Source organism: Chionomys nivalis, chromosome 14 (assembly GCF_950005125.1).
Source record: "Chionomys nivalis chromosome 14, mChiNiv1.1, whole genome shotgun sequence".
NCBI lineage: Eukaryota > Metazoa > Chordata > Mammalia > Rodentia > Cricetidae > Chionomys > Chionomys nivalis.
Genome location: NC_080099.1, coordinates 38,469,784 through 38,482,605, shown reverse-complemented (window position 1 = coordinate 38,482,605; position 12,822 = coordinate 38,469,784). Strand labels below are relative to the sequence as shown.

General features: G+C 46.9%; 1 protein-coding gene across 4 annotated transcripts in view; it reads right to left on the bottom strand.

The window, feature by feature from the left end:
- The window catches only part of Mcc (MCC regulator of WNT signaling pathway), a 365,744-nt gene that overhangs the window by 26,227 nt on the left and 326,695 nt on the right, over window positions 1–12,822 (bottom strand). For all 4 annotated transcript variants that reach the window (XM_057788580.1, XM_057788582.1, XM_057788581.1 and 1 more), the window contains 3 exons: window positions 9,912–10,052; window positions 7,693–7,796; window positions 3,272–3,455 (listed from right to left, as the gene is read on the bottom strand). In XM_057788580.1, the coding sequence (XP_057644563.1) occupies window positions 3,272–3,455; window positions 7,693–7,796; window positions 9,912–10,052 (429 nt within the window). The remainder of the gene's footprint in view (window positions 1–3,271; window positions 3,456–7,692; window positions 7,797–9,911; window positions 10,053–12,822) is intronic.

The window sequence follows — 12,822 nt, the reverse complement described above, 5'->3', positions numbered from 1 at the left end:
GCCTCTCTTTTTCTGAAAGATGACACTGTAACAACCAGTCCTGTGTGACTCTCATTCCTTGAAGCTTGCTGCTGAGGGTCACAGAGACCTGGCCTAACTGGATTCCAGGCCTTTACATCAGACAGTTTGCCACTGGTCTAATCCATTCTTCCCCATGAAACTTTATCTTTACTGGGACCCTCCTGGTCCTCTACTGCCCTCCACTGCAATTTGGGCATCATGCCCCAGATAGCATGCTGGCCAGCCAACATCCTAGGTACCCAAGGCAAGAAGCGGCTTCACAGCAAGGCTGAATCACCCTTCACCGATTGCACATGACTGTGCCCATTTTACATTGAAATGGAAGAGCCTCCATTCCAATTTCTAGGAGGGCACACTTGCTACGGCTTTTCTGTGCTTTCATGGATTTGTACCCGTGAGTACACGTCCACAGAATGAGCAGAAAACACAGTGGTCGGCACAAAGGCTGGGCTGCTTGCTAATGCCTAGCTCTACTCACTGGCAATCTAGTCTGTTTGCCTCTCTGCGTGTTATGCGCTGCTATAGACGCAATCAGCATTGCCCAGCTACTCCATCCATTAAGACAACCGGGCTTTCCAATGGATCTGTAGCTGCAATTTTCAAACGTGAGATGTTTTCTTTTTTCTTTCATGCTGGGGTCCCGCCAAGGGCATCAGCCGAGAGGTGATATCATACAGATCCTTTTTGCTGGGTAACTAACCCTCTGCTGCTCCTTCCTAAAGCCATTAACCCTCTTGTCCTCAGGAGCTGTCAGACACCTCGGGGACCTGACCTAAGCATTCCTTTCCTGAGACCTTGGGTAGCACTGATGGACACGCTGACTGCACATCTTGCCAGGTGGTCACAGTGGGAGAGAAGGGGGTGTCCTGGGCCACACAAAGCCCTGGCTCAGAAAGCTCCATTTTCCTAGGACAGTGCTTGAGGCAGAATTCCAACACCTATAAATAAAACTATTGAGACTATTGTAAGCTGATGGCTAGGAGCTTTGTTCCAAACCTTTTTTTTTTTTTTTTTTTTTTTTTTTTTTTGGGTTTTTCGAGACAGGGTTTCTCTGTGGTTTTGGAGCCTGTCCTGGAGCTAGCTCTTGTAGACCAGGCTGGTCTCAAACTCACAGAGATCCACCTACCTCTGCCTCCCGAGTGCTGGGATTAAAGGCGTGCGCCACCACCGCCCGGCTCCAAACCTCTGTTTATCATAAGATAATCCAACTGTTTCTGTTTTATGGTTACGGAGAGCCACACGAATGCCCTGTGTGTTCTTCTGTACAGGTTGTGAACTGCTGTCCCAAGGGCAGGAGGGGAAGTGACATTTTAGTGGAATCAGAGTTAAAAACCTGTGTTCGATGGAAGATTCATTTGAAACTAAAATTTGTTAAAGAACCCCTCTGTCCTCTCTCACATGCGCGTGTGGTGATGAGCATGTTTGCACGTATGTGGGCATCTTCCTTGACCTGTCCCTATCCCCTGAGCACCAGGATCCTAGGCAGGCATCACACTGGGTCAGCATCTTAATGAACTCTGGCGTGAACCTGGATCCTCATGCTTGTGCAGGGCTTTAGCCACTGAGCCTGTTCATGGCCCTACATGACCAGTCTTTAGTGAGCTCATTCTTGAAAGCCGAGTCTGTGTCTGAATTTCTCTCAACCTAGAGAATTACAAGATCAACAATTCAATTTCTCAAAAATGGTCTAACAATCAAGGTTACCTATACTTCAAATATCTCCTGTAACAAGTATTCAAGATCAGTTCTCCCCCAATAGAAGGCTAGAGAATTGTCCTCACTTTCGACCTACTCCAGAGCTATATGCAGGACAGATGTATACAGACAATTAAACAAGACATTTCCTGTTAACCCAACTCTTAACATTCATTAATTCAACAGAAGACTTTCACTGACAAGCTGAACACTGAATATCTACTCAAACATGGAAATTATAGATTATAAGTACCTGCGAACATCTGGAGAGGGGCACAGGCTTCTTATTTAAACAGAAGAATATGGTTTGAAAGGAAAAATTATAATCTATGTGCTGCCAAATAAGACAATTGCTGCTTAAGCTCAGAAGAAATAAGCCCCTTGTGTTTGTAGGCAGCTGACCAAGTGTGGGATTGAGACTATTTTCTCCAGGGACATGGGGTTTAAGTCTATAGATACAGATAAACTGAAGCAAATGGTTGGTTCCCTACAGGGGGAGAGTGAAATATGAAGTTGCTTTCAGACATCAAGAGAACATCAGTCCTTTTGCTTTGGCATTGGACATCACACTGATCTGTATGAAGCTCTCGCCACTTGCATGTAAGCAGACTGTCTTATAGTAAATGAGATCTAATGTTGCAGAGTGGGGGAATACCGTGCTTCTGCTGAAGTTCTAGATTTCCCTCTTAGCAGGCAAGTCACTTACACATCTCTAAGTCAAAGTGTTCTCACCCGTGAAAATGGGGTAAATCACCCTTGGCTTTTTATATCTGAAAGTCCAATAAGAATCTAACAACCGCATTCCAGTCTGAGAACTGGCACATAAGGGGAAGGAGTATATTACAGCCACTAGAGTTTGTTGACAAGAAATGATAAACAAGCTACCAGGGGCTTCATTCTGGTGTCCTACCCCACCCAGGAAGATCAGCTGCACCAGTGACATTGCTTAGAGTCCCTACTGCTCTCTTTGCTTCCTTTCATTGCTGCTAAGAGCCCACTTATTCAGAGATGGTAGATCTGACCTCAGGTTCATGATCAAGTGCCTGCCTAGGAGGTGCGGTAAATACATCTGCACTTGAGGAACGACATGACATGAGAGGCCAGCCTCTTGCCATAGAAGAGCTTTTCAAGGACAGGGGTGCAAGGAGAGAGAGTGGGATCTGAAACGAGACCCAGGTAGACCGGGTCAAAGCAGTGGGCTGTAGCCCCTCCAGGTAATTTCTGGAAACAGAGAATACTAAAGAAATAGCATAGAACAGGACAGAGAGACGAGCACCAGGTGAGAGTCGGCTCATTTGCCATCTCTATCATTTGCAATGTACCCGTGCACATTCGACTTTCTACAGTCTACAGTCCTGTCTCCCTGGACCGTTCTTTCCACATGGGCATAATAACCTTCCAGCCCTCCTCACAGCTCTGCCTCCTAGGATAGAACAGGCTGTGAGCATGAAGCAACCCTGCCTTATCCAAGCCGCACAGCACAGTTCCCCTAGCGTGGACCCATGAGAAGCCCACCCCAGGCAGAGGAGACCCGGGACAGAGCAGCTAATAGTACCTGGTATGGCTGTTGGAGGACAGGCTCTCCCAGGGCTGGACACTGCAGCCGGCCACAGCGAAGGCTCCTCCGCAGCTGCCGTCCAGTTTCATCAGCAGGGCTTTGGCGGCATTCTCTGCCGTCTTCCGGCAGTCATGAGCCCGCTTGAGCATCTGCGTGATATTCTCGTCCCCTGACTGGTCTCCTACAGCACAGAGAAGCCAATGGGTTAATGGATGCAGGAAGGAGTCAGGAAGGCTCTCAGTTACTGCGGATGGGATGTATAGGGAGGACTGAGGAGGCCTGCAGGCTGGGCTAGTGGGGGAACTGAGAGGGGTGGGAAGGTGTTCCTCTGAGTGGGTGCCATAGTCCTCATGGACAGTGGTGTTGTGGGAATTCATTCAGCCAATAGCCTCTTGGATACAGGTCCTCAAGGGCGTGGTCTGAGGTACTATAAGCACAGACAGGAAGACTGCTGGCACCTTGCTCCCTCTTGGGTGGTGGTTGGAATTCGGTTCACAGCTACCAATGCCCACAAAGGCCCACAGCTCTCTACTCTTATTGTGAGTTTTTTCCCCTAAATAAATAAATAAATAAATAAATAAATAAATACTTTTTATCTTTTATTCTGGGCCTTTGTGGACCTCCTCAATTAGGCTACACAGTATGATCTCCACCATCAGCATTGAGCTAACGTCCCACATTTCTAAGCTGCTGCGTCTCTTCCTGATCAGGCACATGTCTCCTGTGCAGGGGAGCTTTAGGAGTGAGGGCAGGGAGGAACTGGGACAAAATGCCACATTGCCACCCACCAACAACACTGTCAGAGTCACATGCAGGGCAACAGGGACATGCAAGTAGTTCAAGCTGAAATTGGAGCATTTTCTGTATCGATACTATCCTCTTGGCCTGGTCAAGGGGCTGACTCAGATGGTTCCAGGAGCTGAGTGACAGGGCTAGGCCAGGACATAGGAGTACAGGAAGCATAAAGCCAAGATAATGAAGTTGGTCCCTGCTCAAGATAGTTATGTTCTCGGTGTGGCTTTTAAAACTGTGACAGAAAAGATTGAACTATGGGGATATTAAAAAGCTCAGTGGGGTTTCGAAGATGACCTTATCAGTCAAGAACCTGCCATGCAAGCATGAGGACATGACTTTAAATAATCAGTGACCATGTAAAAGCTGGGTGTAGTGGCACACATCTGTAATTCCAGCACCAGAGGGGAGCTGGGGAGGAGAAAGGCAGATTCCTGGTGGTTGATGGACAGTCAGACTATGCCACCCCCAAATATGAGGTGGTGATATGTGCCTTTAAGTCTACAACTAGGGAGGCAGAGGCAGAGAAAGGCCAATCTCTTTGTGAGTTCAAGGCTAGCCTGGTCTACATAGCAAGTTCTATGCCACCCAAGGGCTATATAGTGAGATCCTGGCTGAAAAATTAATTCATCGGGAGAACGTGTTAGGTGGTGACAATCAACTCTGACCTCGACCTCTGGTTTCCACATGCACACACACAAATGCATGCATGCCCGTCCATGCAAATGTATGAACCTACTCATAGGAACATGTACATACACTGTCCACAACACACAAAAAAGTTCAAAGGCAGATCACTTGCCTTTTTGGTAAAAGGCACTGGAGTTTGACTCTTAGAACTTGGAAGGGAGGAAGGGAGGGAGGGAGGGAGGGAGGGAGAGAGAGAGAGAGAGAGAGAGAGAGAGAGAGAGAGAGAGAGAGAGAGAGAGAGGTGGATGAATGGAAAGGAAAAGGAAACAAAAATAGTGGCTCTTAAGGATTGGGAGAGAAGAGAGAGAAAGGAATGAGAAGGCACAGCTGAAAGAGTCTTCACAAGATGGCAACTCCAAGCACAAACTACTACGTATGATGCTATGGTGGTGGGTCTTCCTCATTGTTCACTTGAAACACCCAAGGAGTTTCCAACAGAGAGTAAGCTCTAATAGAGACCAGGAACTTCGACAACAATGATGTCTGGTACATGTCATTTATAAAGGAGAAGGCTAGGCATACGCATGCATGCATGCATGGAACATCTATGCACTTCCTCTCAACTTTCCTGGGAACTGAAATCTACTTGGGGGTCTTCTGAATAAGAATGGCACCCATAGGTGCATATGCACCTAAGTGGGAGTGGTGTTACTTGAAAGGATTAAAAAGATTAGGAAGCTTGACCTTGTTGCTGGGGGGGGAGGGGCGGCTTCGAGGCTTCAAAGATCCAAGCCAGGCCCAGTGTCCCCAGTCTTTCTCTCCTTCTCTCCTTCCTTCCCTCCCCATACACTCCCCCATCTCTTTTGGATCAGGATGTTATCTCTCAGCTACTGCCCCAGTGCCACGTGTGCCACCACGCTCCCCACCATGATGACAATGACTAAAACTCTGAAACTGTAAAGACAGTCCCAAATCAAACGCTATCTTTCCTCAGAGTTGCCTTGGTTATAGTATCTCTTCACAGCAACAGAACAGTGACTAAGACATTACTCTAAAGGCTTCAAAACAATACAAAAACTGTGGTTGCCAAACAAACCGCTGGCTTGCTATCCATCTAACACAGATCTGCGCCTTTCTCAAGAAACTCTGGATCGTGAACTTTAGAAACATAAATGTGGTTGGGTGAAGTGGTAGAGGCTGGGCTCCACTCAGCTCCTTCACCCTTCATGCCCACTGCTGAGCCCCGGAGACACTCCTTCGGTTTCCCGAGGCTCAGTTTGAGAACCACTGGGCTAAACCTTCTGGAATGAACATAATGAGTGCCTGTGCAATCAATAACAAACAAATGCAACCACAGTAATTGACACTGTGAGTAAAATGTCACCAACTAGCTATTGCTTATGCAGCACGATGGGCAGAGGGATGGACCAACTGCCACTGTCAGCAGCTATGAAAATTAGGCACTGCTTAGCACTATGGAGAATAATGCAGATAATAACAGGGAGAACACTCTTCAGTATGGCGTGGTTCCCGTACTGAGAATAGATCCCACACACTGATTTTCAGCCATTTTCGCCACGTTTCTTTTTTTCCACTAGGAATTTTACATACACCTCAGCAGTTGAACTGTTCTCTGTACTCTGTTCTAAAGTAGGCATGGTGTCATCGTTTAAATGCATACAGGAGTTACCTGGGATAAGGGAGGCATGAACACTTCATTATTATTGCAAGTGGTTTAAATGTTGATTTGTTTAAGCCCTTTCAACTCCTACCAAGCAACTGAACTGTGTAGGCCTAATAAAGATGCTTTTTGCTCATGGAGTAAGTTAAGACATCTTGTGATACAAACTAGAACATGGTTGATTTTTTTCCTCTCCCTTAATTGATGGTTTTCTTAATACATATTAAAAAAAAAAACTTGACAGCAACCCAAGATCATTTTAGGATCTGTTTCATATGAGGAGTAAAATTTTATGGTTCAGTTAAAAGACCCTGAAAAAAATGAGGTTTCTAATGGAAATGTTGGCAGAGTTTCTGCTTCTGGGCTAGGCCAGGCAGTGGGGATGGGACCAGAGGGTGGAGCGGAGGAATGAAGGGTGGCCACCAATTCCAAGGATGAATGCTCTCCTGTTAGAAAGCCCTGGTATTGGAAAGGACAGTACTGTTCAGCGTCTTCTCATCTTCAAGTCTGATGGTGATCCCCGAGGGCATCAAAACCAAGGGAGGAAAATCCCAACTGTCCTTATAAATGTGGCAATAGAGAGGTGGCAGGGATGGGGGTTCACTCAGAAGGAGTCTGGGGAGTAGCCTCTGTGGTAGTGGGTCCTGGAGAGAGAAGGCCAATAGGAAGCGCACGGCCATTAATAGCTATCCATCTGTTTCCCTCTCCCTCTTCTAGATTACAGCTCAGAGCAACTTCCTGACAGCCTGGGGGCCATACATGGAGACACCTGGCCTGCCCTTATAGCCTGCCTTGGAAGATTTGGGGAACACTGGCTCATTTGAGTTTATTGTCTTGTCATTACATCTCCCAAAAGGCCACTCCTACAAAGCATAGGTGAGCTTGTGCCCAGGGCACACTAAGGGAGAGCAAGCTTCCTTCCTCTCCAGCATTGTACTGTGTGCTCCCCTCACACCAGGGCAGGCCCTGCGCTGTCACTGGCTGAGCTTTAGTGACATTGTGAAGAAGCCAACATGCCCATTCTCCTTACTGCATGTGCCGGTCCTTTTAACAGCACTGTGATCCACACTCCCTCCGCTCCTGCCGTCAGCCCAGGAGAATCCATTTCCTAAGAGAGCTTGTTTGTTTTAACTTGTCTGTGATCCTGTTTCCACTCCAGTTCTTGCTTCATTCAACGTAAACAATTTACCCACTCAGCCATGAGGGAAAACGGAAAACACACTTGACAAGCAGATTTCGTGTTCCTGGGAGACCATGCCAGCAGCCATGCAGACAAGATGGGAAGCAGCACAGAGGGAACTCGGAGGACACTTACCGGGGGAGGAGCCCACGCCAGCTGCCCGGAATTGCCCCAGGATGAGGCTCTGCTCGCTCTCAGCCAGTGCCAGTAGGAGTTCATAGGCTTCTATGCACTGTTCACTGCAACAGAAGCACAGCATGGCGTCAGCGCCTGGCAAGGAATGGTGACCATCTTCATCACTGCGCCATTGCAGCCGGGTGCCTGCCTCAGCCTCCCCACCCACAAAGTGAGGACTATTCCACATAGAAGTGCTCCCTGGCTATACTAGTCGCTTGCTGTTATGTCAATCCCTTTAAGAAAAAAATAAAAATAAAAACAGAAAAAAAAAACCCGAAGTTCTAGAAAAAATGCAATAAAAGGCAGGGTCAAACTGATTGTCCTTTAGATGACTAGTCAAAAGAAACAGATGACACACCTATGGTACTTCGTCTCCACTGTAGCCTCTCTTGAGCCTGCATCCCAGAATGTATATTCTCCTTCTGGCCCCTGGACTCTAGCAGGGTTGGTCTCTGTAACTTATGGAAATGATGGTATGCCGTACCCAGCCCTAGACTCTCAAAACACTATGACTTCCATCTTGATCAAATTGTCCCACTTCCCTTTCTCTCTCGGGTATTTTTTTCTGATGGCCAGTGGGCGCCCTATATTGGGTCTCCCAATGGAGAGTGTCAGGTGACGTGGAACCAAGACTTGTAGCCTGCAGCCAGGGTAACTGAGGCCTCTGAACAGACCGAGTCGGCTTGAAAGGAGGCCCTAGCACCCCAGCCAAAGTTTCAGAAATTGTAGCCCTCATGGTCATGTGACCTTCAGTACTGGCCAGGAGACCAAAGGCTTGGCACAGCTAGCCAAGTCACTCGCAGATGCCTGACCTTCATAACTGTCATGCAACCCTCAGTAGTTATTAAAACTCCCCTTACATTTTTTTACCTATATGTGTACTGAACAGTAGATAATGGCTATATGACGTGGGAATCCCCTTTGTATGCTATAAATGTTTTATTGCCATTGGATAATAAAGAAGCTGTTTTCCGCCAATGGCTTAACAGAGTAAAGCCAGCAGAAAATTCAAACAGAGATGTATAGAGAGAGTAGGCAGAATCAGGGAGATGCCATGTAGCTGCCAGAGGAGAAAGATGCTAGCCGCCAGTTGGGACCTTGTTAGTAGGCCACAAGTCTCGTGGTAAATATAAAACAATAGAAATGGGTTAATTTAAGATGTAAGTGCTTGCTAGAAATCTGCTTAAGTGATTGGCCAAACCGTGTTTTAATTAATACAGTTTATATGTGGTTATTTCAGGTCTAGTTGGTTGGGAAATAAATGAGCAGCCTCCGCCAACAACTATATGTAGCTATTTTAAGTTAAATCAAAGGGAAAGATCCTAACAACCTTTGAGTGGCTATATTTTACATGTGCGGTCATCATGTGGTTGCCAGTTACCACGGTACTGAGCACAATCAGAAAATGGCCATCTATCACCCCAGAAAGTACAGATACAGACTTCTACGAAAGCGTCATGAAATGCTGTTAGGTTGCATATAGAGTCTGAGCTTAGATGTTCAAGAGAAGGAAAAAGTCATTCTTCTCCATGCCAATCATCCACTGAGTATACGTGAACAGCCTCTTTGCTAGGCATGACAGGGCACAATTATCAGTCTGAGGCAGAGATACTGTCACACACACACACACAGCGGTCCCTTTCCATTGTGCTGCAATACACACAGACCTATATCTAGACAGGAGGCAGACAGACCTGACATTCATGTGGTCAAGACAAAGGCTGGTCATAACAAGGCTTCTTGATGAGTTTCTCCAAGCTGAACAAGGGAAATATTGCTTTATCTCCATTCAGCTGGGGCACCATCTGTTTAATTTGTTAATATTTGCAGGTCCAAGCCTCTACTTATAGCTTTAAAAAGTTGTCTTGTACTTTTATGCTCAAGATTGCTACAAATGTGTATATGACCAAGTAGCTGCAAGAACAGTAAGATGGCTTGGCATATGAAAGCACTTTGGCCAAGCCTGGTGACCCGGGTTCGAAACCTGGAACCCACATGGTGGAAAGAGAGGACAGATTCACATGCTCTCTTCTGACTTTTATACATGCACTGTGGCATGTATGTTACTCACGCATGCATGCACACAGTAAATCAAGAAATAAATTAATAAACAAATACATGTTTAAAGAATAAACCAAAGACCACCCAGGATGTCTTCCGCGCTCTGGCTCTCCTACCTGTACTGCAAGGCCAGCCTCAGGGCTGTGGCATTGGATTCATATTTTCCCACCAACATGCTCATCCTCTCGGCGTTGCTTTTGCATTCCTCCAGGGTTATGGTGAGGAGATCATTTTGGGATTTGAGGTGCTCAATACGGCTACAAAGAAAAAGACATTGGTTTCACACAGCAGGCCTGTGATGGGACATGTTCCTTGTTCCACTGGCAAGGAGGCCAGACAGTCATGTGAGGAAGACATGGCAGGGGAGGGTCAGCAGATACAGTGCTTGCCATGCGAGCATGAGGGCCTGTGTAGACCTCGCACAGGCATGGCGGTGTGCGTCAGTAAGTCTAGTGATGGTGGGATGAGGGGAGCAGAGTCAAGCAGCTTCCCAGAGAATGCTGGCCGGCCAGCCTAGCCAATTGGTAAACTCGGGGTTTGCTGAGAGGCCCCCATCTCAAAAACTCAGGTGAAGAATAAAAGAAGACACCGAACATCATCGTCTGGCTTCTACACACATGCACAGGTGAGTACACACACGAATGCATACACATGACACAGACAAACACACACAGAGGCATATATATGGATATAAAACACACGGGTGATGTGGGAGGCTGGAGACACAGCTCAGTCAAGTGAAACGCTTGTGGCAAAAGCATGAAGAGCTGAGTTCACGCCCCAGCACCCACTTAAAAGCCAGGCAAAGTGGCGTGGTCTGTAACCCCAGCCCTGGGGAGATGAAGACAGGGGGCCCTATGGAGTTTGCTCACCAGACAGCCTAACCAAATTGGCAAGCTCGTTCCAGATTCACCTAAGAGACGCTGCCTCATGAAGAGAAGGTGGAAGAGTGATTGAGAAAGACGCTTGGGTGTTTATCCTTCCCTCCCCACAGACACACATGTGCATGAACTCATATACACAACACACACAGTACACACACGCAAAGGTGACATGGCATTGCTGGGCATTTTTGCAAGTATTAACTGACACAAAACAAAACCATCATTAAATTCAGTATGGATCAAAAATAAAAACTAAGGGTTGAGGGTAGTGGTGCCCATCTTTAATCTTTAATCCCTGCACCCAAGAAGTAGGTGGATCTCTATGGGTTCAAGGCTAACTGCTCTATGCAATGAGTTTCATGACAGCCATGGCTATGTAGAGACTCAGACTCAAAAATCAAAAGACGAGAACAACGATAACAAATTAGACTGGTACACAGTCTCATTTTCACCTCGCCCTGTGTCTGTACTCGTTATTTGGGAACTGCCTGGTGGGAAAGAAAAGAGTGTCTACTGGGGTCCGAGACCATGACCAAGACCAAAGGGCCTTCAAGAGTGATGTCCAACACCACCAGTGACTGGTACAATCAGCAGGAAGAACGTTAAGGTTTCTATCAGAACTGTGTACTACAAGCAATGAGTTTGAGGAAAAGTCAGAAAAACAAATGTAAATCCTGCAGCGGCTCCATTTCCTGTCCTAAGACATCTGGGTACAGTCATTCATTTTCCACAGAGCCCACTCTCCCATAGTAGCAAGAGACTCCTGAGTGTGAGGTGTGGAAGCCACTGGCCTTGAGCATAAATTTTAGGGCAGCATGGAGTTGCCTATAGACATCACTGCTGGGAGAGCGATGAAGACTCTATGCGTCATAGTGGGGAGGTATCAGAAACACACGCCTTTCCACTTTTCTTCGTTTGGCCTCTTTCAGTGGTCCCCACTCTCTCGTTTACAACTTAGAAACTGTCGTGGTCCCTGCTAATTAGAAATCGTTTACTCCAATGCTGACCTCCGTGTGACTGACAGGAAACTGTCCCTGCCTGAATGCCTCCCTTGCTCAGGTCAGAACACCCTGCTGGTATTCTTAATGTAACCGGCTGTGAGGTCGGTGTTTCCTTGGGGCTGAGGCTTGGGGATCCCATCTTCTGCCAACATTCCGCTTAGGGGTGGTTCTAGCCAATCTGACTCCTAGAGGCATTTCTGTTTCCATGGCGTCCCATCTTTTCTAGCGCACACCTCCCTCTGAGTGCCAGTCCTACACATCAGTTGCCTCCTGGCATTTTCATTTGTGTGTGGGGGTCACACACTGCCTCCAATTTAACACTGAAGGGGCTGCTTATTTTTCTTCGACCTTCTCTCCTTCACCTTCCCCATATTGGAAGTCACCACAGCTATTCATCTCGAGAGCATCCCTGAGCCTCTTCCTTCCAACCAGACCTGATGTGGCTGAGGCTTCTCATATTCGGAACCCACTGTGTTCTGTGCCTCCTGGCCCATCCTAGCCATCTCTCTATTCCTACTCTTGCCATCCTTTACCTCTAAGCTCCAGAAGGCAGAACACATTGTGATCTTCCTGTTAAAAAGAACGCTTTCCAACTATATTTAGGCTAAAGAGTAAAATCTGCTATGGAATCTGAATCTGCATATATGCCAGGTGCTGTCTGGTGCCCCCTTGTTTCCTGCATACCCCTAGTCTACATCAATCCCACTCTTAGTAGGTTCCTCCTTTACATCCCCTTTGTCCAGCCCAGAGGTTATGACTCTTCCAGCCTGGCATCGTTGCTCTTTTGTCCTTAAAACCTCAAGACACCTTTAAAGACACCTTACCAGACCACATGTCAAGGACCAACCTCAGGTATAAGGAACATAGCTCAGTGGTAAAATGTTTGGAAAACTTGTACAAGATCCTGGCTTTAACCTCCAGCACCCAAAGTGACAAGAGTAACAAAGAAATAACTCTTGATTCTTTCGGGGTCCCGAAGACGTCTTTTCGGTGGGGGTTCTTCTGCTGTATCTGTACTTCCTAACAGAATATAAGCCTCATGAGGTTAGGGGCCTTCTCTGTTTTGATTTGTTTTTCATGTCACACACTCTAGTACTAAGGAGGTGCTTAACACGGATGTGTAACATGTGTAAGCACAGGTT